Below are 26136 nucleotides of genomic sequence, written 5' to 3' on the forward strand. Positions count from 1 at the left end.
ATTTTTTGTGTGTTCATTATTGATTTTAGAATAATGCTTGAAAATTGTTTATGTCCTCTACTCGGAATGAACTGATGAATAAATTTCCTTTATTAAAAAGATGTAATTACTGCAAATGTTGTTTGACATTAAAGTGTATGCATTTGTCAACAGTTCCATAATTTCACTTGGGAAGTGAGGTTCTATTGCATGCATGAATGGTTGGTGACTCTTTCATGACAACTACAGTAACGGTTTTTCTACTGTTTCCAGAATGATCATATCTCCATCTGTATCAGAGAAGTCTGGAAAAAATAGGAACATAAATAATGAAGGCACTTTTAAAAGTTAAGGCTCTGGAGTCTTAACAGTCGCAGCTGACCTTTCACCTATTTTTTACTTTTGTATAATATTTCTGATTGCATAAAGAGACAAGTCACTGCAAAGAGATCTTGTCTTTCATTGAACCATAAAGACAGCTTCAAGTCATTGTCACTAGAGTAAGAGGGCCATTTTCAGTAAATGGAATTGCATAACTTTATTCTGAAACCAATCAGCTCAGCCTGCAAAGGCATTGAACAGAGCTTGGACTGGATGGTGCATTTGAAACATCTGTGGGGGCATCTGTCAGTTGACTGCAAAACAAATATCATTTTTTCATTCATGCATTATACAGCATAAAATAGCAAAAAGGCAGACTAAAAGCAATGGCCCATACAGTCTAGAAGCATGCAGTACCAAATGCTTAATACACAGATGTGAAACTTTCAGCTTGCAGCTACAAAATAAACTGTCCACCAAAACACCTTTTCTCTAAGTCATGACAGTTAGAGTATGTTTTATGTGCTAGAGCTTGAGGTTTATAGCCTTTTCCCACTTCTTTTGCTACTCCGTAGTGTTTAGTGCTGGAATTCTCATATAACCAAAAGGAAAACATACCAGGCAGACATAACTGTAGTTTTACTGAAGCTTGTGCATCCTTTCAGATTTATACCAGCTGAGCACCCCTAGCCTGATTTCTAGCTCTATATAGCCTTTTTTCCCAAAGTTGCAACGACAAAGGAGCCTTTTAAAGGTGAGTGATCATCTCTGTTTGCATCTGACCACATTATTAATGGCTGAGTCTTCACATCTTTCCTTAGTAATTTGAAAAAAGTAAATCTGGGCTCTAGCCAAAATGACAATCAAGAAGAAGTAAAACACCTAGTAAGAAAAAATTTGTGATGACTACTGAGTTCTAGCTGTGACAGTTCACTGACAACATATTAGTTTTATATCTCTACCCCTTGCACCATCCTTTGTCTTCAAAAATACTCAGCAAACAATTCAGGGGAAGCAATTGACATATTCCCTAATGAGACAAGATAGTGTCCTGTAATGATGATGACAGCAAATTCACTAAGTGAACTGCAGTTTGAGAACTTTGGAAATTGATCAAACTGTGATTCCTTGATTGCTTACTTAATTGCCTGTTACAGTCTCTCTCTTGACCCTCCATATCCCAGTTGCTTTGTCAGCACTTTGGTGACTGTGGGATTCTCTGTTAGCCCTGCAGGTTGTGAATATTTGAAGATAAGATTCTGGTTTGGGGATCTTATTTGATTTGCATTTAATATGTACTTTTGGCCAGCTAGCAAACGGGGAATGTAGAGATCTTCTGGACTCCTACGGTGCTTTCTACATCAGGCTAATACAATCATAGAATAGAATCATAGAATCATTAGGGTTGGAAAGGACCTTAAGATCATCAAGTTGCAACCCCCCTGCCATGGGCAGAGACACCTTACACTAACTCATATCACCCAAGGCCTTGAACACTGCCAGGGTTGGAGCATTCACAACCTCCCTGGGCAACCCATTCCAGTGCCTCACCACCCTAACAGGAAAGAATTTCCTTCTTATATCCAATCTAAACTTCCCCTGTTTAAGTTTTAACCCGTTACCGCTTGTTCTGTCACTACAGTCTCTAATGAAGAGTCCCTCCCCAGCATCCCTATAGGCCCCCTTCAGATACTGGAAGGCTGCTATGAGGTCTCCATGCAGCCTTCTCTTCTCCAGGCTGAACAGCCCCAACTTTCTCAGCCTATCTTCATACGGGAAGTGCTCCAGTCCCCTGATCATCCTCGTGGCCCTCCTCTGGCCTTGTTCCAATAGTTCCATGTCCTTTTTATGTTGAGGACACCAGAACTGCACACAATACTCCAGGTGAGGTCTCACAAGAGCAGAGTAGAGGGGCAGGATCACCTCTTTTGACCTGCTGGTCACACTCCTTTTGATGCAGCCCAGGATATGGTTGGCAAATAACTGTAAAGAAGCAGCTTTCTGAAATCTATTTATTATAGGATGGATACTAATTAAAGCACTGTCTCACCAGGTGCTGAGTACGTTAAGAAGCTTCTTAACTCTGGGAAGTGTAGTACTGTGTATGTTTAGCACTTAGTGATGTTCTGCCTGCTGAAGATGTCTGGTCAGAAGAGAAATGTACAAAGGAAGAGCATATTTTGGTGAATGGTACAAGTGATTTATTGGTGAGACTCTATTACATTTGTAGCCAGTTTAGGATCAGAGCTCCTAGAACTGTGATTCCATTTTGTTGGCAGAAGTGAAGAAATGTCCAAATTCTATTAATACCTGAGTGGCGAAATATCTCATAGCATTCTTCAGAATAGTAATCAGAAAAGGCTACTTCAAGCTTACTATTTAAGCCTTTCTGTAATTTATTTATTTTTTTTTTTTTAGAGAAGCTATTTTTAAGGAATGAGGGGCAAGGAGGAATGTGAGTCCCTGTGCACACAGGAATAGAAATGAGGAACTATTGCTGCTAGTGCAGAGCAATTGCTGCCTGCTGCAGGAGAGGCTAGGACTGCGTTTCAGAAGTGATGAGGAAGTGCTCTTCCTGCACTAAGTCTGCAAATGTCCTTCCAGATGAAAAACACTGAGAGCTTTGCATTTGTATTGATATAACAGATATGCCTTATCAAGTTTAACTGTGTTGCTCTTCTGCCCGAAGAGTTGAGGGGGCCTGGAAAAAAAGATTTGCAGTGGCTAACACATGTATTATTCACAAGTTCCCCTATCTCCCAGCCTGTGTAAGTCCTGTGCTGTAGAGTGTTCTATGAATGTGCCAATAGTATCTAAATAGTATCTCTTAAAATTAGGGGGTAAGAAAAGATAAATTTGACCTCATAGTAGCCAAAGATGATGTCCAAATATATTTCTGTATGTTCTGCTATTATGGGCACTGAAAAGCTTATTTGAAGATTAGGGATAGTTCTGTTTGCTTGCATTTCAGTTACTGTATGTTCCACATAATGCTGTCTCATAGGGAGAAAAAAGGAAGTTTTGATCTATGTGCTAAGTCAATCTGTGGTTTTTACTGTGTTTGCTGCCAATTAGGTGAACAGTCATAAGCTGCTACAAAGAATAACCTTGTCATTACAATCAGGTAAGTGTTTAAGTGGATGGAAAAAGAAATCAATCCTTCTGCAATGGGATTTAAGGTTACTGTTGTTCAAGATCCAGGTCATACATGTGACTTTCTGATATGACCTAACTGCCTCCCTGAGGGAGTTTTCTCTTTGCACCATCTGAAGTGACAGTTATGATATCTTGCCTGAAACAATGCCTAAATTACGAGGAATTATATTGGCCTGTGAGAGTTTTTCCTCCTGTTCTTGCTCTTGGTGACCTGCTGTGCCTGTTTTATTAACCACTTGGATTTCCATGGGCACTAATTTGACAAAAGAACACTGATAAGCAGAGAGAAAGGGTTGTATTAAAATAGTGCTAAAGCATAAAGATGTCACCAAGGATGGAGACTGTATCTGAGCTTGAGCTTTTCTGTTAGGGAACAGTGGCTTTTTTTGCTTGTTTTCATTTGGGTAGTAGATGGTGGTAGGGGCTTATAGCTATTTGTTACCAATATCCTGCAGGGAAGTTGGTTACTTAAAAATAATGTCATCTGTGTTGGCAAGAGTTGAGCACATGCCTGTGTAGAAGATCATGTACACATGTGTATGTACATATGTCTTTGAAATACCATTATGTGGATGCGTATATATATCACTCCGCAACTAGATGGTGGTACATTTGAAAGTTCATATCCATTTACTAAAGTGTTTACATACTTTAATCCAAAATAAGGCCAGTGTGTACATCTTTAAAGCCACAATCAATTAAGTTCAAGGAAGTAGTTAATTACATGCCTAATTTTGAGCATGGGCTTGGGTCCAAATGCAGTAAAATCTTTCACATGCTAATCAGCAGTGAAACAACAGTTTATTGTATGACAATGGTTAAAGCAGTACTCATGTATGAAACATATCTGAATGTTTTCTCCTTTTTTGTGATGCAATCACTCTCTCTCTTTTCAAGCTATCTATGAACAATCTTGTGAGGCTTATCGACACCAAGGGAAGACATCAGGTTTCTTCTACATCGATTCTGATGGAAGTGGACCTCTTGGACCACTCCGTGTTTTTTGCAATATAACAGGTAATGAACTAACCTTGTCTTCAGTGCTTTATGTTGGCTCTAATATGATTGTGAGATCTTCTTACTAGAACAATGATAGGCACAACAATAATACCGCTCAGTAGTGGGGAAAAAGCAGAGAACTGGTAGTCACTGAGGTTCAACTCTGAAATGTTTCTTTAAATAGGATCTAAGTAAAAGTAATTTTTAAACAAAGTTTGAAGGGCTGACCTTGTACTGTTGCTAAGTGGTATTTACAATGCCATTTGCACATTATAAAGGGCACTGCTGATATATTTTTCATAATAGCATCACTTTTAGTGAGAGGTTTATGTTTTTCCACTAAAGGTGCAGAAACCTAGAATTCAAACTTTCTTTTGTAATTGAATGACTTCTCTGCTTAACTAGAACACTAGATCTGAGAATGATTATTAAACTTCTTGCACTGAGCTAGCTGTAAACCCTTCCAGTCTGACATAAGCAGGAGTACCTCCTCTCAAATGAGTATGCTGCTTTTGCTGTCCCAGAGAATAGAAATCTTGATCATGCCGGGTACCTGTATGGAGGGGAAGGCATGATGTTCTTAGAAGGAGGGACATCAAAGGGCAAGTAGTGGAGCAAGAGCCTGGCAAGATGACCTATTGGTTGAGACTTTTTAACCTTACAGATATGTAGTTCTAAAAATAAAAGAAAAAACAAAACCAGACACAAAAGCATGTTTGGCAAACTCCCACTTAAATGAGTCCTATTTTGTATATAGGACTGTCGTGCAAGGCAATGAGAAAAGATTACGTAGCCTGTATTGTGAATTGGGGTAGGTAGTAGAGTGCCCTTTCTGCTTTTTATTTCTTAAATGGAGAGGAAATTTCCTAGACTGTCTCCTGTTTGACATTTTTGGTTCCTATGGCCAGATGCAGATGAAAGAATATTTTATTACCCATTCTAAGCTGCTGATTCTGTTTGAGCTAATTTGCTACATATCACCTTCACACTGAGTCCCAAAAACTAAGGATAGAGGATATATATTCATATTTTATCCTTAATCCCCTTGTACTTAAAGTGTCTCAGATTAACTTTTCATTTTGATATGACTGGGCAACTGTTATATTAATTAAATGCATGCCAGTTAATTATTATGTTTTTTATTCAAGTGTAACAAATATTTAATAAGATGTGCCTCCTTCACTGTGAATGTCGTAAGAATTGAAACAGTTTCACCTTTCTGTCTGAATATCCTTCCTTGATCTCCAGTATGGGAAATGTGCTCATTTTTATTATTTATCATATAAATATGTGTGATCAAAACATTGTCAGTGCTTTTCATCTCTGCTGAAGAAGAAGGATTTTTTACAAACTCCTTGCAGAAAGCATCTGCTTTCCTCAAATAAATTTTATCTGGCAGATATCCAGAATCATATGCCTGAATTTCTCTCTATCTGCAATGAACTTGCTGACTTTCTAATTTTATTTTGGTTACGAGAAAAGTGGAGATGGGGAAAACTGGCATAACCTTCTAGCCTGGAGAACTTTTTTGTATTTCTTCTTTTCCCCTACTTGTCTTATTTGTGGCAGGGGAAGCTTGTTTGTCACAGGCATCTCTATTATTTTTGTTGCATAGAAGAAGGCTGAGACACAGAAAGAAATTAGTATTTTACAGTTGTTCAGAGATTTTGAGGTACAATTGGGTTATGCTTCTGTATCATCTAAATATGGTTTGGGTGCATTAATTAGAAGAGCTTCTTTTCTCTCTGGGAACAGACCTTATTGATATATTAATAAAAACTGTTTACAGTAATAGATTATGTGCAAAGTATGGAAAAAAAAACCTTCATGCTTAAACTTACAAAGTTTAACCGTGACAAGTGCAAGGTCCTACACCTGGGGCAGAGCAATCCCAGGCACAGCTACAAAATGGGCAAAGATATTCAGAGCAGCCCTGCAGAGAAAGACTTGTGGGTGCTGGTTAATGAGAAACTGAACATGAGTTGGCAGTGTGCGCTCACAGCCCGGAAAGCCAACCGTATCCTGGGCTGCACCAAAAGGAGTGTGACCAGCAGGTCGAAGGAGGTGATCCTGCCCCTCTACTCTGCTCTTGTGAGACCTCACCTGGAGTATTGTGTGCAGTTCTGGTGTCCTCAACATAAAAAGGACATGGAACTGTTGGAACAAGGCCAGAGGAGGGCCACGAGGATGATCAGGGGACTGGAGCACCTCCTGTATGAAGATAGGCTGAGAAAGTTGAGTCTGTTCAGCCTGGAGAAGAGAAGGCTGTGTGGAGACCTCATAGCAGCCTTGCAGTATCTGAAGGGGAGCCTATAGGGATGCTGGGGAGGGACTCTTGATTAGGGACTGTAGTGATAGGACAAGGGGTAACGGGTTCAAACTTAACCAGGGGAAGTTTAGATTAGATATAAGGAAGAAGTTCCTTACTGTAAGGTTGGTGAGGCACTGGAATGGGTTGCCCCATGCAATGAATAATTCAACTTGAAACTTACTACCACAGGATATCAAGCGGGGCAATGTAACAGGGGAAAAAAGCAGGCTGGAAAAAGGCGCAGTCTTGTCTGATAGATTCAGAAAGTGCAATTAAACATGGAGGTTTAGTTGCAGTTCCCAGCTCAGGTGGCTGTGAGGCAAAGACTCCTGGGAAATGGGAATGAGTTTCAAGAAAACCTGCTGGTTTTCCTCACTTTCCTGGGTATCTGTTCACACCCCAAGACAGAGGTTGATTTTTGGTGTAAATGAAGCTTTGCTCTTACATTGGCAGTTGTTTTTGTATGCAGTTCAAGAAACAGTAACCTCTTTATGCCCAAAACATGTTCAGGCTGAAGAATTTGGAGATGAAATGGAAAATCCAGGAAATAACATATTTGATGTTTTTAGAAGTAGATCTGCAGTGAGCTAGGAAATACAGTGCTTGAATCTGTGAAGGATGAGTTCATAGAAGGAATCAGAACGTCAGAGATGAGTAGCATCACTGCATTTAGAGAACAATGTTGCTCTTTAATGTTTACTTACATTTGTTTAAATTTCTAATTTTTACCTGTTTAATTGATCCAAGCAGGGATCTCATTTGTAGCTAGTTATTAACCAGGGCAGTTATTAACCAGCTTTCTCACATATTGGTGTCTGCTTATAGGCATCCAATATGTGGATATAGGAAGTGTCCACATTACAAGTTAATTTATTGTCTGTGAACTCAGTGATTTCTCTGCAGCCTGTCAACTTTAACAGTCCACTGCTGAGTAAAAATTTTGAAGAAACCAGAAAATTGTGATTGTATGTGTTGAGGGGGATTTGGACAATCATAGAAAGACAAGGAGGGAGAGAGAAATGAAGGGAAATTTTTCAGAGAGAAAGGAGGAAAAAATTATTATAAACATAAAGCCAGTTTTCAGCATGGTAAGAAATTTAATAGTGAAGTGTCACAGGACTTCTGCAGACACAAAAGTGGATAAATGTATTTATTCGCAGTCTGGAGAAGTGGCTGAAGAAACAAGGTGACAAAAATTTTAGATGACATGCTATTATTGAAGTCGGTCAAGAAGAGGGAAGAGTGTCTGAAGCACTTTAGAAGGATCTTATCTTAAAGGTTATTTATTTCTAGCAAAAGTAAAATATGGTGTTGAAATAGGAGGTTGTCAGGAACAGTAATGTACTTAATTAAGGCATAGAAAGATATCTGTTCAAAGAGAGGCTAGAAGTAAATAATCCACAGCTATTCAGATTGGGAAGACCCAAAGTGAATGAACCTCATTGACATAAGTTATGTTCATTTGCATATTCTTACAATAGGAATAAAGAGGAAGTTCAATGGCAGTGAAAGACAACAAACTAGATTAAAGAAAAAAAAAAAGACAACACCTTATTAACATAATGTTGTTTTCACCTTCTATACCTGTTGTATGCAAAACAAAGTCACTTTCATAGGGAAATTCATCAATTGTAAGAAGCAATGAAGACTCTATGCTGTACATGCATTTGCATGGGGACGTAAACCAGACATATGTGGCCAAACCATGATCATATGTAACTGAATGTTATGAGAGAAACTATGAGGATTTGTGTGGGTCAGTGTAGGGATTAATACTTTGAGATGATTGTGTTCAGTGCCAAGGGAACATAATGAACGTTTCCAGTGGCATCTGCATATGAACGTGAACTACCTTTGCTTTTTTTATCTGGATTCTATGCCCACGCTTTTTTGCATAAAGTACAGAGAGGATGTATCCTGTCATGCTTTGGGGTAATGAACAACCACCAGTGCCAGGAAAGAAATTTTCCCTGTTGGCTGATTGATAATTAGCCCATTTAAATTAATCTTTGCTTCCCACTGAAATGACGGATAACAGTCAATACAGAAAATGGCTAATGGACTATTTGAACCTCTGGTCTGACAGTCTTTCCATCATTGTGAGTGTTATTCTTTAGTTGCTTAGAAATCTATCGATCTGTCTGGAGTACTACTTAAATGCTAATAATCATATTCACTAGTACAAAGTCTATAGACATGCAGTCTACATCCATGTAGTTGTTTTGCTTCCCTGTATGAAAAGTGTTTGTAATCACCTTTCCTCATCTTCTGCCAGGTAAATTTTGCCCTTGATATCTGAAAGATAGTTACACTTTAGTCATTCTGTCACTGTAATTTCCTGATGCTGTTTTACTGTATGCAGACTCTAGGCTATCAAATCAATAATGCTTAGAAATTGCCATGACTAGATCAGTGATTAATTGTATCTTACTGGCTGTTGTCAGCCTCCTGGTTCAGCACCAGAAGAATGGCAGGTCTCCTACAGGCTCCACTTCTTTTCTGCAAGAATCATGCAAATGTCTGAGCCATCACAAGGCATATAAAACAGCAGGAAAGTGATTATGTTGAGTCTCCCAAAATTTACCTTAGATGAAGGAGACTGAGTCAGAGAAGACTACATTGTTGTCAGAAGTGTAGTGAGTGTAAGCACAGTGGAGACATGTCCATTTTACACTAGGAAGTAGTTCAACAACTTCCTCTTCACTTCTTGTTGAAGGTAGACTGTATTAGGGGAAATGCAGAAATGGAGGATCAAGAAAGAGGCTGGCAGGTTAATAGTTTGTGATCTCTGGGCTTCAGCACAACACTGGAGATGAGGGTTCAAGGGGTTGCAGAAGAAGTGCCGCCTTCTCATCCATGAGAGACATCCAGCATGGTCATAGAGAACTGTGGGCTCAGACTGAGCAAGCTTCATGCCTGGGGTGTAAGAGCTGGGAACCCAGCTTTTCCATCTCTGCCAGGGCCAAGGCAGGATGTCTGTGGAGCCAGGAGCATGGTGATTTCCTGGTGCTGGCTACTGATGGGGAATGATTCCAGGCATGGACATCCCTAAGGAATGCACACCGTAAGTGCAGTCTACCAGCACCATTGGAGAGTGGTCTGCATGCAGGACTGAGAGGACAGGAACTTCCCCCCCAGAGCTTCTTCTATGGAAATGCATTGTGATGCCTTTCTACTGGCTGGAAGTGGCTGAATCAGAAGATAAGAGGAAGCTGATGAGCATAGAACAAGCTGCAGAAGGACATATTGCTGGGTCAGCTAACAGGAAAATAAAATGCATAAAAATGAATAGGTTTCATAGAAGACTCGGGAAACACTTTTTTGGATTCAGTGAGTTAATGCTGTTTGTGGTAAGAAATTGGTTTTTCTTACACCCATCAAATAATATTTGAATTTCTAATATTTGAATATTTAAGCTGCCACTGCAGCTTAAAACTGTATGGTGCTCAAGGAGGAGAGTCTCTCTGTTGTGTGGTTACTCCTGTAGTTTACAGATACAATGTTCAGGACAATATTTAGCATTCAATGTAGAGCGCCATGAAACAAATGCATCATATGAGCTCTCAGAGCAATTTTTCTCTCCCTCTTGTAGCATTTACCGTATGTTTGGCTTGTTGGCAATTTAATCAGTCTGAATAATCTTGTTTTGTGACAAACCTCCTAAATCACAAAGGAGTGATGCAATTTGTATGGGTGAAATGTGCTCCACGGGGATATTTAAAGTTGAAGAATAAAAATGAGAATTAGACAATACAGAGCTCATTGAAAGCCAGTTTTCCAGCTGCTCTAATTTCCCACAATTTAATTTGTGTGCCGTCAAAAGCAACTTGGAGGCTTCCAGCAAGATGATAGAGCAATGGGTGAGGCTAAACGGTCTAAAATGTGCTGAATGCATTGCAGTCCCATGCTGTAAAAACATCTCCTAGGGCCAGATGCAGGCAGCATAATATCCTAGTAAATTGGACCATTAAATAAAATCGTGAAGTCATAAAGCTGTAGCATTACCCTGAAATTAAAGCACTGTCACCTTTGAATTATGGAACAATTTAACAAGCATTTAGGAAATATGCTTTTGAAGGCTGCATTTAACTATTACAGGCAATACAGTAGATGCTGTGGCTTCACTCTCCTACTGGGTTTAGAATTATTTTCAGCTTGTGTGTGGTTCAAAATTTTACCAAGCTGAGAAAGTAATAAAACAATAAAGTTAAATAACAGAAGGTAAAATTAGGCAGTGACCTTTGCCTGGAGAACAGCTTTTTCATTGTCATTGCAAATTCAGAAGCACAGGGAGAGCTAGTTAAATTGAGTAAACAGGAAAAAAACATATAGTATGGATAGATATAAAAATGTAATGATAACTTCTTTGTTGAAAGAAAAAGGAAAAGAGTTCCTTATCTGCCTAGTTTAACAGTTTCCAGGTATGGAAATATCTAGAAGGAACTAGTGGCACTCAACTTGATTTGCATCTATGATTACAGTGCCACCACCTAAAAATGTAATGAAAACAAAACAAAAAAGAATAAAGATTAAAAAAACAAACCTGAACCTCATGTTGTGAAATAGGAACAATATTTAAAGCCCTAATTTCAAAAGCCATGACATAATCTGTGCAGAGGCATGACTGCAAAGGCATATGCAGGTCTTAGAGCTAAGTTGCAGACAGCTTTGCACTGCTTTCTAGGTGTAGTGATCTGTGTGCATGTCGATTGCAGCTACATTTCTGACGCAGGTTCTGAAGCTTGTGAATGTGAATTTGAGGAAAATAATATTATCTTTTTCTTAATGCTGCCAGGTTTAAGGTGGAGAAAATGGTGCTTGAATAAAACCCAGAAGTTGACCTGAATGGTGAGGGTCTTCAGAAGAAAGGCTGGGATTATTTTTGTGCAGTTTTCAGATCTATGGAGGCAGGTGCACATAGTCTTGCTATTGTCTTGGAATAGTTCAAAAATTTACTACCCTCCTGCTCTTAGTTACTTCTCCCTCAGTCAGTTGAGATGCAGGAGGGAGAAGTAGCTCTCCCACTCTGTCCAAAGCAAACTAAAGATTAAATCATTTTCAGGCTCATTTGCTGCATGTAATCAAAGGGGTGTCCTTTTGAAAGAAGGAACTTTCCCTATTGTTGGTTTTTTTTTCTATCTGTATCTAGCAGGTGCCTGTGACTTCGTGTACATTACCTAGCCCATCTTTGCTTCACATCCCTCTTGCTAAAATGTGTGTACTTATTTTTTTCCCTGGGAAGTGGGAGGAAGTATGGCTGAAATAGTTGAATTTGTCTCTCTTCTTCCTCTAACATTGTTGTCACCAGCTCTTTTGTCTTGCATCTGTGGTGTGTTAGCTGCCCTTCTAATCTAAAGGCTTCCTTTCAAACTACAAGTTTTTAAAGCCTCTTTCACTGCTTTGTTGTTGTTGTTGATGTTGTTGTTAAAAATAAAAAAGGTAGCAGAGGATGTGTTTCTCTGTGCTCTTTCTACACCAGCTACATAGGGAAAAAAACTTTTGAATAGTGGTAGCTTTTGCCATCCCACAGGGATGCTTGGTGGTGGCTGTGGCTTTCCTTTTACTACTAGATCAGTGAGCTGAATGTATATATTTTGCAAGAATGTGCTGATGGTTACCTTTACTTTCAAGGTGGAACATAGAGGGAATCTTTGAAGTGACCAGCAAAGCACAGATCTCATTGATCTATAAAATCTCTGAAATGTAAATCTGGAATTCTTCCCTTCTGCTATTACTTTTTTGAACTCTCTGTTCTTATGTACTTGCAAAATCACAGTTACTTTGAGTACAGAAAGAAACTTTGTTTTCCTTTTCCTTTGCAAACTAGAGGATGGAAAATCCGAAGTTAGCGTCTCAGTTCTAAAAGATCCTGTGGAGAAAAGCAGTTCTTGAATGTCATAGTTCACATTTCAGGACAGGTGAGCACAGCTGTAACAGTAACAAGACCACTGAAAATTAATGAACAATTACAGAGGAAAATCAGATAAAGAACTGTCTATTGTCTGTCCAACACACTTGTTAATGAGTGCTTGTCACTAACAATATGTTTGTTGAAGTCTTGTCCATCTTCATTTCAAAGATATCAATTAATTATATTTCTAACACTTCTTGGGAAGACTGTTTTATGCTATGGTATTTTTAAGAAGTTTTTCCTAGTACTCCTATGTTGCTTTTAAACTACTAGATTTTTATGCTTTCAGCTTTTCAGGTACCGACACAGCACCTTTCTTGGTGCACAAATACACAGCCTGGAAAGCACAGTGGTGTTAACCACTCTGAATCTCTAGCCTGTTGTAATTCCTGAACAGCACTGTAGCCACTATTGTAAGCATTGTAATTTCTCAAAATTATGTTACTAACTCTCAGTGGGGAGGATCTTATGACTGCCAATCTGGACTTTCAGCAACCAGTTAATTCCATCCTCTCTTGGGTTTACATGTTCCTTAAAGTATCTGCAACTTGGTGTTTGTCTTTTTTAGTAGTTTTTTCAGTGAATGTAGGAGTTAAACTTCTTCCAGCTTCAGTGAGAGGAAAGTTAGAACACCCTCAACTGCTTTGAAAAAATTCATTCTGTTCATGTCAGTCCTTGAGAGAACAAAAATAAAAGCAGAGTGACTCTGGCTGATAAGAATCACTACTTTTATATGTGTGTTATGAAGTCATTGAATTATATTATGTTGGGTGCAATACGTGTGCAGGACTGTGCACGGTATTGGCTACAGTGTTGACTGTGATTGCAATCACTGGGACAAGTTTTACAAGCAATAAATTTGTGATGTCTTGTGACTTTAATCTATATTTTGTGTATCACACATTGCAGCAATGTTTCTTTGAGCTCCAACTCACAGGATCTATGAGCAGCATCCTGAACTCAGTAAGAACTACAGAATTACAGACCTGTGAGCAAACTCTTTCTGTCTACCATCACAGAAATAATGATAATGTTGTGAGTGAATGTATGGTTTGCTGAGCATAAACTGTCCTTAAGTTAATGCCATACATCACTGGGAGAGTAATTTCCCCATAACTTGCAGCTCGGACTTGGAACAGACCTCTTTAGATAGTCTCCAGATGGTGGTTTTTACTTGCTTGTCATCTGAATGCTTCCATAATGACAATCCATTAAATCATCTGAGTGTCTTTGCATGGATAGTCCATTTAGGATTTTTATACACCTATTAGAGTTATTTTGAAGTACTCTGTGGGATATTTGTAGCCTAATGGAAAATACTCCAACTGCGGTGCATTACAGTAGCCACATAGCTACTGGATTTGTTTTGCTGGTGTATTGGAGAGTAACTGGAAAACTCACGGAAGCTCTGCAAGAATTTAGATTAAGTAGTCTGGTAAAAACTTCTGAATACTTAGATACATAGTTTTTAAGATCAGTTTAGAAAAGATCTGATTCAGTGTTATCCAGGGTTTCCCTGTTGAAGCAAATAACAAAATAGAATCTCTTGTCTAGACCTTGCCTCTTCCTCTGTAACTCTAGATTACTGCAAGTCAGATTGAAATCTTCCTTTCATCAAATGATTAGAATTTACTTCCTTAATTTTTTGCTCAGTCAGTATTTTGTAGGTAAACAGGGTCTTTGATAAAGAGGGAATTTACTGGGTGTGACTCTTCATAATATTGTGGAGCACGTGCAGGGCTGAGTCCTGTGAATACTTATTAAGGAGTTTGCCTTTTGTTCTGGGTCACTTCAGCAGATTGGCCATTCAGGCTGTCCTTGTTATCTTACCTGTTACTATCTCACCAGAGCAAGCTGGGAAACAGCCTCCCTGCTAAGCTAATTGTTTCTAATTGCAGTGTTCTGCCTATCATATGCCAACTCCAGTGCTGCTCATAAGCTGGGTTGTTACAGGGCTGGTTGTGCTTAAGCCTAGATTCTGCTTTCTGTCAGCTACACTATCCCTTGCTCTGCCAGCAAATGCAATGAAGGAGATGAGAATGGGCTCCCCAGCATGGAAAATTATCAACATTTACAGTTAACTACAGATGTTATATCATATGTTGTTCTGTACCATCATCTAAGCACAGCATCACTCAATTTAGATACAGAAAAATCTGAAAACTGAATGAGTGATCTGACTTCCAACTGAGTGGTAAGAACATACTCTCAGTTTTAGGTTTCTGGCAACAGTTTGTGATTTCTGTTTGTGGTGAGTTTGTGCAAGCTCATCAGCCACAGTTCTCTGCTACCATTTGTTTAACAGAGTGGGCTTTGCTCTCAGATACAGCTATGTTTGTAAAACATCAGTGGTACCTCCATAATTATCTCTTTTCTTTCAGGGTCAAAGCTAGCTCAAAGGTATCTTAATTTTCTTTGGATACCTGGCGATAGAAGATGCTGCAGATTTTCTATGGTTCCTGGGGAGCTGGTAGTTTCCCTCTTGCTCAGCAGGCTCTGTAGTGTTTGCTTGAGCTGGTTCAGACAGAAACATCTCTGTGGGCTACACTGTCCTGTAATAGGTCTTCATCACAGAGTGACCAGGTTCCTGCTGATGCTCTCTTCCATGCAGTAAAACATGAGATTTCAGTCGGGTTTGTTTTTTCTTTTTTTGTTCTCTGTGTGTTGCAAGTTTTTTGCTGTTAACTTCCCATTCAATCCTTTTTCATTTAACAGAAGATAAGATCTGGACTGCAGTGCAGCACAACAACACAGGGCTAACCAGAGTCCAAAGAGCTGATATGGAGAAGCCGTATACCATGTTCTTTAATTACAACAGCAGCGCGGAGCAGCTTGAAGCCGTGATAAACAGTGCAGAGTACTGCGAACAGGAGGCAGCCTACCACTGCAAAAAGTCACGTCTCCTGAATACCCCAAGTAAGCACCATGATCCCAAATCTTTCGTTGTTAACTCTTAATTGATTATACAGCAGATACAGGCTGCACTGTGACTGAAGAGAAAAAATAAAACAAAACAAAAAAAACACAATCAAAATGAATACGGAATAGAGTGAAAAGCCTTTTATGTTCTTGGATACCACTGTGCAGTGCCTGTCCTCTGATGCAAGAGGGTCATAGCTCAGCAAGGGAGTTTCTGCTTTGTAATTTCATGCATGCAAGGGCTCTGAAAGCTTCTACAATGGAAAGTCCTACTAAGAAATCACAAGAGCTGTATTTAGCTGATAGCAAATGGATATGTTTATTAATTTGCAGGTTTTAACTGTATATTAAAGATAGGAAGCATCCAGATTGCTTCATATACTTACGATATTTATGGAGAGGAAGGGTGTACCGTCTTATGAGTCCCACAGCCCTGAACATGACGTTTAAGGTGTTTGGTTTTATGGTTTCTGAGGCAACACTAATTTTCTCCTCAGGACAGAAGGAATAAGTTTTTTTGCCCTGACTTAATGTAGCAGCAACAAGAAAGCAGAGTGTACGTTTATGTCTCTCTGTGGTACCAAGTTTCCGGTGGCTACTCAGGATGGCTGCCTTCCACTCCCTTAGAGTTGAGATTTTATGTTTGCTTATCCAGACAGATGAATGACATTAAGCCTCATCTAGTTACTTGTCATGTCTGTGTGGTCCTGGTGATTCTTTGATTATTAGCAACTCTTAAATTTGTTAGTAGATTAGAAGAAATCCCACAGAAAGCCTTAAGGGAAGGCTGCAATGGGAGTTCCTATTGTGTTAAAAATATATTGCCTAATGAGATGTATCAAAAACTGCCTGGTTCCAACAAAGTTACTATAACACTGAATATTTATGGATCCAGTAATCAGATGCCTTGCAGTCAGTTTATTTTTAAAACTTGTGAATCATGTCTTTTGTTATCATCAGAATTTACCAGCCAAGATTAGCCATTGCTAATAATTTCTTAAAGAATAGAATGTTAATATTGGCATCCAGGGGAGAGCCCAGAAGGAAAACAAAATGCAGGCATAACTGCTTATAAAGAGGGGCAAATAATGGCTTATTAATAGTTTTAGTGTTGCTTGCTTCTGTATCCCACACCATACTTGACATATTATAAAGATATAATCACACTGTGATTATTTCCAAAATCTTTAAGTGTGAAGGCTACAATATTACAGAAGGGCTTCATGTGTTTACTTTTACACATTTCTGTGAGGTACTTGGTCATGCGTACACAGGAAGGTACCCTATGACTGCACTTTGAAATACCTTTGTATGTGGTGCCTCTATAAGGCTAGGGACACTTCTTATGGATCCAGGCCCACTACTCCTTTAGAAGAAAAAAAAAAAACCACAAAAAACTAAACAAAACAACTAACTGAAAAAAAAAAAACCCAAACAAACAAAAAAAAACACCACCAAAAAGGTAGTGATAATCTTGTGTAAATTGACAGTTTATAAACTATCTTGCTTCAGGACTAATGCTATCTATAGACTGGCTAAGACAATTCCAGAGGTAGCTCCTTCTCTGCTTGTTCAGGACCAAAGCTGTGACTCTGACTCCTCAAAGAAGAGGACTCAGGGTTAGTGTCCAACAGCCTGGCTTGTGCTCTTGCAGCTGCTGCACTGCCACTGTGGTCCTGACAGTTGATCACACAAGAATTGCACAACTCATAAATCTTTAATACCATTCCAGCTGATAAATGAGAAAAAAACTCCAATCCAGTGCTGTGCATGTGGCCAACACCATCATTTTTTCCTCTTTTTTTCTTCCTTTTTTTATGCTTTTTAATTATACTTTCAATTTTTCATCCTGAACATTCTCAGTAGCCTAAGGCTAGATGCGGAACATGCTCAAAAATAAATCATTTGAGTTCTTGAAACAACAAGATATGGGTAACCGTTCTTAGCTAAGTATTAAGTGTTTTTCAATTATTGTTTTTTCCCCACTGACTTAAATAGCTCCATTAATCGACATTCATTTTGAGATGAGCTGCTGCTATATTAAAGCCTAGAGAACCAGTGGTGCTGAACACTATAGGTGTCTTGAAAAGTTCTATGATATAACAAATTTACATTCCCAAACTTGAAGATGAGCTACAAATGCAAATAACCCAGAGCATTTTGGTGGACTCACTGCAGAAAGTTGTCACCTGTGTTGTTTATTCCCAGAAGTGACTGGAGGGAGTTTGATTTGGGGCCAGAACAACAGGACAAAAATCAAAACTGGGGGGGGTTTGTTTCTTGATTTAACCTAGGCTTTTGGATACTTTAAGTACTATGTTCTCTCTGTGTGGCCAGGTATCATAAGGTGTAATTATGGTTAACAAACCACACTTCAGATCTTCCTTCAGAATATAGTATGCAATTCACACATACTGATGGCAATGCAGCTTTTATAGGCCAGCAGGAAATATTACATGACCCAGTCGAGCATGCTGAATATCACCACTCATTAATACCTCTAGAAGAGGCCCAGCAGTGAATGCTTTATGGAAGGGCATCTCCCAGAGGTGTATCTGATCCTGACAGAGCCATAAAAGTTCTGTTTCTTGCAAGGAATCAAATCCATTTCTGAGCTTCCTCTTATTTAGGGTTTTGTTCTTTTTCTTCCAAGGAGATGGAACACATGGTTAGGTTATCTCAGCAGTAACACCAAATGCCCAAATCCTTGTCTTCAGGATCTAAACACTGTCATGTTTCACAGAGAAACAATAAAAAAATCTTTCCTTTTGCATTCATAATGTTCCTCTCCAGCAAAGACACATGTTCTTACACAGCAGGCTTTCACAGCTTTGACATGGGGAAAAGAAAAATAAAAAAATATGCACCTGGCCAAAGGGACAAGCATAGCACTCTGGGCTGCCTCAGAGACAAACTAAGGGAGGCTCCTGGCTTGCATAAAGTTGTTCCAGTTTATATCAAGGAATTTGTGTTTCCTGTCTTCCTACTACTTTGTGACCTGAAGACACAGGCACATCCCTAGTGGGTGTGATTCAATGTAGTCTCTCCATTGAGTTACATGCATTTACATCTGCAATGTGTCAGACATGCAGTCTGGCAGTTGGCAAAGGCGTTTACTCATCTCCACCTCCCACAGTCTGAAACAGCCTTATCAGTTCCTATTGTCATGCTATGGCTTAGCTGCAAGTGTTTCTTTTAAAACTAAACTTAAATTGTCCAGAACTGCATTTTTATACATCTCTGCCATCAGATAGATTTTCTGGAGGTTTGTGAACATCAGAATAGATGTCTTTTCATCAAAAGAATAGCTGGCTTTCTCATGATGGTGGCAAACAAATCTTACAATTTATGACCAGTAATTGCAATTCTCTTGTGACTTCTCCACGCCTGTTGGAGAGACACTCACATAGCCAGATCAAATCTGACAGTTGGCATTCACACTCATTCACACTCTTACTAAACATTGCAGACTTTACCACCACCTCTTCCTTAGAAGCACAGACGGACAAGGAAGCAGGAGAGGAGGGGCTTAGTCAGGAAGCTTAGGCTACTTCTAAATGTGCTGTCTGTATTCTGGGAATCTGAAAAGAAATTTAGACCCCCCTAGGGCTCTGATTTCCTTTCTTTGAGGAGCATCTTGGGTAATATCTAGGAAAAGGGTATGTGTGTAAGGATTGGTGCATGCATGCACATGCAGGTTTAATTAAACTGTTAAAACCAAGATGTTTGGAGGTATGAACATGCTATTAGCTAAACAAACTGTCAGCTCTGAATCTGCTGTTTTCTAGAAGCTGTGGGTGTACTGAAAGGCTTAACATTTGGGAAGCTGCCTCACATCCACCTTATCAAGGACTTAACACGGTGATGGCTGTATCAGTGGCAGGATAGCTTGCTTTACAATACTTGGCTGACAGTCTGTCAAGTTCATAGCATATTTGTGTAGGCAGGGACTGAGAAAAGATCAGTCGTAGAGCAAAATCAAAGAAATAGGAATGTCTTTAGGTGGTGTTTTTTCCCTTCCTGCTTCCTTATTTTTTGTTTTTCCAATAAATTTCCCATACCAAGTCACCTCAAGCTTTGATTTCAAACATCCATCCTAAACTATGCCTGAACTTCTCCCTGTCTCTCTTAAGATTTGTCAAGTCCCAGTATTATATGTCTTGCACCCAGGCTTCCACCTCCTTCCCTCTACCTTCCAGCTAGACCTGTATCTCAATACCAAGCTGCATCACGTCCCATCTCTAGGTCTCTGATTTTTTATGTGAAACAGCTGTTTGCCCTCACCTGTGAACCACTGCATTTGCATTTCATTCCTCTATCATTGGAGGGAAAGATGTAGCAGTACATCACAGCAGGAAGTGTGTCTTAATTTCTGAGTTTAGACTTGAGTTTAGACTTAATTCTGCTGCTAAGACAGTTCAGTTATGTTTTATCCATGCCCTGCATGTTGCTAGAGCTCTTCATCTGTGCAGGCTCTCTTTTTAGTTCCAGACTAGACCTTGAGCAATGTCAGAGCATAAGATGCCAGGAGATGTTCTACAGAGTCCTGCCTCCAATAGTGGCGACTGGAGAGCTCCAGCTTACGTTGACAATTCTGGACGTCTTCAGCACATCACTCAAGATGTTCCCATCACCCACACTTGCTCTAGTATGACAGTAACAGTATCAGAGTAAGCTAGAGATTGGAAGGGACCTCGAAAGATCATCTAGTCCAATCCCCCTGCCAGAGCAGGAACACCTAGATAATGTTACACAGGAATGTGTCCAGGCGGGTTTTGAATGTCTCCTGGGAAGGAGACTCCACAACCTCCCTGGGCAGCCTGTTCCAGTGTTCCGTCACCCTCATTGAGAAGAAGTAATGGTATTAGACTTTATGCCATTGCCAATCACTTTTAGAATCCACTATGGAGCTGGTGTTCATAAATTTAATCTGGTTTTGAGCTTCATTATATTACTTGTCTCTGCAGCTTCTTACGAAAGCAGTTTCCAGCAATTCCCTACTTGCCATGTACAGAACTACTGGATTCTTTAGCATGTTTTAAATTAATGTTTTACTCAGTGCAGTGAGTTCTTGTATTGCAGGATGTGGTGAATCACTGTCTTGCACTCATCTACTGCTTTTTAGTGCTTTTAGTTGCCCTTCTTGGACCTTCACTGGCACTGGTATTTTTTTCACTAGAAATGACCCACAGTGTTTGAGGTGTGGTTTGCATGAAGATTTCATATAATGGAGACACCACTTTTCAGAGCAGTATGAATCTTTATGAAAGCGTGTGGAAGCTGACTTCTGATGAAGTTTTTTGCATAGATGTACCATGAGGTGATATAAAATGACCCAGAACATGCAGTCATTTGCCAGGGGTTTTGCTCACTGCTATTTTATACCTTCCAAATATAATTTCCATTTTATCATTCCAGGTACTTTAAAATGTTACTGCATTACCAAAGAATATTTGTCATTGCACAAAATAACTTTAAATTGTTAATGCATTAGCAGGAGCCTATTTGTCTTTGTACCAAATTACATAGAACAAGGCAATCTGCCCTCAAAAAATACTTCCTATTGAAGGGAGTGGTGTCCCCTCTTTGTAGGGGGAGGGTTAGATGCCATTTTTAAAGATGCTGTATTGTTAGTAGTGTGCAGCTGATTAAAATGCAGATGGTTTAAGGAGAGTAAAAACCTTCTGTGTGGAGGAGGTAACTTGGCATCTAGTATGCATGCACCTGTGAGTAATGGAAATGTCATTATCCCAATTTCTAACCCTTTACTCCCCTCACCTTATACAGTCCCTCGTGACTGGCAGTGAGGAAAAGTGTACTATAGCTGCCAAGGAAGAAATGGCAGCTTCTTGCATTACATCTCTAGTTTCGTTACACTTCTCTGAGAATGTAGTGCAGCCAAGAGGCCAAGTAATGGGAAAGACAGAGGAAGAAATCCATGCTCAGACATACATTGAGTGGCTTCTAATCCAGTGAGAAGAAAACACGCTCCTTCCTTGAACCCTTCTGCAGGGGAGGTCAGGTTTAATGCTAACTGGCATACTTCTGGAGTGACACCAAAAGGGCACAAGTCTCCTGGGATTGCTTCAGTGAACACTGGAGCACCATTATCTGTGTTTGCTTTATACACAATGTCAGGTGAATTTAAAAACACTTCTTGAATTGGGGCCTGATAGTGAGGAAGGAGCTTAAGGAGCTTGTATGGGTAACACCTGATTGCTTCTGTGGATTTGGAATACATCCTTCATACTTCTGCTGTCACTAGATGTTTCTGTTGAGTTTTTTTATTAAGTTTTGTTGTGGTTTTTTCCTCCTTTGAATGTTGGGGTGTTTTTGTTTTTTTTTTGTTTTGGTTTGGTTTTATTTTTTAAGTCTAAGCAGCAATTCTGAAATTACACTAAAAAAATATTTATTTTTTTTTAAGAAATCTTTTACAATTTTATAGAAAACAAATTTGTCAGTCCAAACTGAATAGATCCGTTTTACTGATATTATGCCAGAAGCTTGTACCTTGGGTATTAATGAAGATGCATACTACAGGTAAATGAAATGTAAATCTAGACAACAGATTTTGAGTGTGGCATCTCAAATTCATTGTGTGAACTTTTATTGCTGGTGTTACAAATGATCACAGTCGTTTGTCCTTGTTCTCATGGGGAACTTCAACCTACCGGATGTCTGCTGGAAGTACAATACAACAGAGAAGAAGCAATCCAGGAGGTTCTTGGAGGGTGTGAAAGATAACTTCCGAAGGCAGCTGGTTAGTGAGCCAACTAGGGAGATGCCTGGCTAGATTTGTTGTTCACAAACAGACAAGGACTGGTGGGTGATGTGATAGTTGGAGGCTGTCTTGGGGAAACCAATCGTGAAATAGTTGAATTTTCAGTCCTTGGAGATGTCAGGAAGAAGGTCAGCAAAACCTCCACCTTAGACTTCTGGAGGGCTGACTTTGGCCTGTTTAGGGTGCTGGTTGGCAGAATTCCTTGGGAAACATTATTAAAGGAGAAAGGGGTCCAGAAAGGCTGGACACTCTTCAAGAAGGAAATCCTTAAGGAGCAGGAGCAGGCAGTCCCTTTGTACTGAAAATCAAACCAGTGGGGAAGGTACCACCCTGGCTGAACTCAGGAAAAAAAGATAATTTATCACCTGTGGAAGAAGGGACTGTCATCCCTTGAAAAATATAAGGATGTTGTTGAATTATATATATAGAAAGTTAGAAAGGCGAAGGCACAGATAGAACTAAATCTCGCCACTACCATAAAAGATAATAAAAAGTACTTTTACAAATATATTAGCAATAAAAGGAGGGTCAAGGAGAACCTCCATCCTCCACTGGGTAATAGGGGAAACCTAGTGACTGAGGATGACAAAAAGGCTGAGGTACTTAATGCTACCTTTGCCTCAGTCTTTAATAGTCACACCAGCCATCCTCAGAGTACTCAGTTCCCTGAGCTGGATGGCAGAAATACACCTTTTTTTTTCAGGCTATCCCAGTCAACATTATGTTAATCATAAGTAGTGGTAGTCTTTTTTTAATTTGCAGGACTCAGCATATTGTTAACAATAAACAAACAATGGCAATTAGAAACAAACAGCTAATCCATGGCTTCTTATATTAATGGGTCATTAGCTATGACAGCAACCTGTCCACCATTCAAGAAAGAAAGCAGTACTGCTGCATGAGCAGAAAAGTGTGCCTTCTCCCTCATTAGAGCCACAGCAGGGAGTGTGCTCTCATCATACTTCCATTTGTCTGCTTCATTTGGATGTCCTACTTTGAGCATCTTGGGCTCCATTAGACTCAGACTGTCTTACTGACATTAAACTAATTTCTGTGTCAAATTTGGGCCAGTGCAGAGTGACGTTTTCTGATTCTGGGGAATAGAAGATGCAAATCGTAGTAATGCAAGAGTTCACAGTTGACCTCTACCAAGATGCCACATGAGTGAGGCATTAGTAATTTGCACTTTTATTTATCTTATGTTTGAGGGTAGCAAAGCATTTGAGGCTTTAATCTCTCAGTTTTGTATGTGTTTTGTGTTCATTTGACTCCTGTTTTAGATCGAGGCGGGAGAGGGGAAAGTATGTGCAAAGCAAGGCACTTGCTGAAAATCAGATGGGATGAAGCAAGTTAATGGAACAGAGCCCATATGCTTTGATTTCACTTTAATTGGTCTCACCTCTCTGGGAAGACAGAGTTGTGAAGGGGCTATACACAAAATAACAATGGCATAATTTCATTAAGTAGTATAAATAGAAGAAAAGAAGATGTAAGCTAGTGGAAAAAGGAGTCAAATTTTTACTCTATGTAGATTGGGTTATACTCAGATTCATTGCTTGTAAATCATAAGTCCAGGAATTTTACCACCATTACAGTGTGAAGGTAGCCTAAGGAAATGTATTTTCTATTTTTCCAAGTGGTAAGGCAGAGACCAGGGAAAAGAAAGAACAGGGATCAGCTGAAGTCTGTTTTTTCAGATTACTTTGTCCTTGGTGTTCAAACAGCAACAGAACAAGAGCCTTCCCTAAAAGTTCACTGTTTTGCTTGTTTGAACCATCTGATGTTAAGGGGAGCATAAAAGTAGCTTTTCTAAATGTCTGTTACTCTGTTTGGATTAAAAAAAAAAAAAAAACAAAACAGAAAAATAACACCAAAAAAATAAAACAAAAAACAAAATATGGAGGTTAAACAAGCATGCTTGGAGGAAACATTTTCCCAAACACCTTTGGGGAAAAAAGTTGCGTACTTCTTCCTGTTCTAAGAAGCATCTAAAAGCAATTGCGAATTATTTACCTCCCCCCAACCCAGACTGATTTGGGGATGATCAGATCTGACCGAGACTTGACAAGTAGCTAGAAAGAAGTAGTGACCTGAAAGAAAACAATCTTTTCAAAACTTTCTTTAGAGCAGCTTTTTTTCCTGTCTGCTGGGCCAGAAGATTGAGAACAAAATGTAAAAAAGCTTTTCAGCATGAATTTGTTCCAAGCACCTTTGATAGGAGAAAGACTCAGACTTTAATGGGGACTGGTTTAGCCAAGGGGTGTGTTCCCCCTTGAGCTGTCCAAGACTCAAAACATCAACAGCCTTCTTCGTTTGCTCTCAAGAACAGAATTTGAAAGTCCCAGAAGAAAATTTTTCCTTTTTTTTTTTTACCATTAGCATTTAGAAAGGTTAACCCATTAATCTACACAGTCCACTTCTAAAAGTAGTTATCTTGCCTTCTTTAGCAAAGAAAATTGAGGTATCAGGCTGCTACAGTGACAATTTTGCCTAAAACTGGTATGGGCCATTAGATCTATTTGAAATTACCAACCTAAAACAAGTGGCCAAATTTATGCAGCCATGAAGAATAATCATAAGAAGAGTGTGTCCTCCTAGACGACCACCCCTGAAGACCTGTGCTCCAAGTGTGAGATTTATATAGGTACCTTTTGTGCCTTGCCCTTGTGCTGCTAGTGGAAAAATGAACATGTAATCTGAGAGGTACATTTGTTTTTTTATAGTGAACTTACTAACAGCATTACAGTGGTTTAGCAAGGAACATATGATTCTGTGAATTTATATGGACCTATTAAATGACAAGGGAGGTAGTGGTATATTCAGGTGGGATGCAATGGAATGTTTGGTACATTCAGCCAGGTAAGGAAAGAAAGACGTGATTCTGCACTGTAGCCCAGGAATAGTATTACCAGTGTGAAGCCTTAATCAAGCATCGAAATTTCTTCCTCTTAATTTCTCAGGCAGCGTTTGGATTTTGCTTTGTTGCTGTGGTTGATTGTAAAGGGAGGAGTTTGAGAACCCCAAGCCTACTTTCTTTATTAGACAGTGGGATGCTATATAGACAGCCCTGTCTTTCTTGTTCATAGATGTTTGGAAGAAACATAAGCTTCCCTGAGAATTAGTGCCATGCATTCAGAAAGTGTTAGCTTAGCCATGATGGTTTAAATCTAGGTATGGGTCTGAACACAGCCAGATGCAGCAGGCATGGATTCATAATCTAGTCTTTAGAGTCTGTCTCCAGTAATGCTGATTCAATGCTAGAATTCATTCACTGTTGATAGACAGCTGTTGTTACCTGCACAGATTAAAAACCATCACACCTATTCTACCTGTTGCCTAGTTGTACCTATTATTGAAGTACATGGCATAGTTGTATGGAAAGGTTGTTGTTTGCCTTTGCAAAGGGCAAGAAAGGACTCTGTAATTAAGAAACCACCCTTGTTGTTGGAAATCACTCTTACTAGAGGTGTTGGAAGCAGGCTTGCATTTCTAAGATGGTCCATGTAGTCTTAGAATCATAGAATAGTTAGGGTTGGAAAGGACCTTAAGATCATCTAGTTCCAGCCCCCCTGCCATGGGCAAGGACACCTCACACTAAACCATATCACTGTACCATTACTGTAGCTGTCTTAAGGTTATGCATGCAGACCAAGGTAGACATCCAAGTTCTTCCAGGTAGAGATACACACAATTGAAGATGATACTTGCAATTTACTTTAGATATCTTTCTAAGCAGGAACTGATCAAACTGATTAAATA

General features: G+C 39.4%; 1 protein-coding gene across 2 annotated transcripts in view; it reads left to right on the plus strand.

Annotated features, from left to right (window-relative positions):
• The window catches only part of CNTNAP5 (contactin associated protein family member 5), a 269159-nt gene that overhangs the window by 206591 nt on the left and 36432 nt on the right, over positions 1–26136 (plus strand). For both annotated transcript variants that reach the window (XM_062607158.1, XM_062607157.1), the window contains exons 13-14: positions 4354–4473; positions 15393–15593. In XM_062607158.1, coding sequence (XP_062463142.1) covers positions 4354–4473; positions 15393–15593 — 321 coding nt within the window. The remainder of the gene's footprint in view (positions 1–4353; positions 4474–15392; positions 15594–26136) is intronic.

This window comes from Pezoporus occidentalis, unplaced genomic scaffold, assembly GCF_034315485.1.
Source record: "Pezoporus occidentalis ecotype Australia unplaced genomic scaffold, CSIRO_AGI_Poc_V1 ctg12, whole genome shotgun sequence".
Lineage (NCBI taxonomy): Eukaryota > Metazoa > Chordata > Aves > Psittaciformes > Psittacidae > Pezoporus > Pezoporus occidentalis.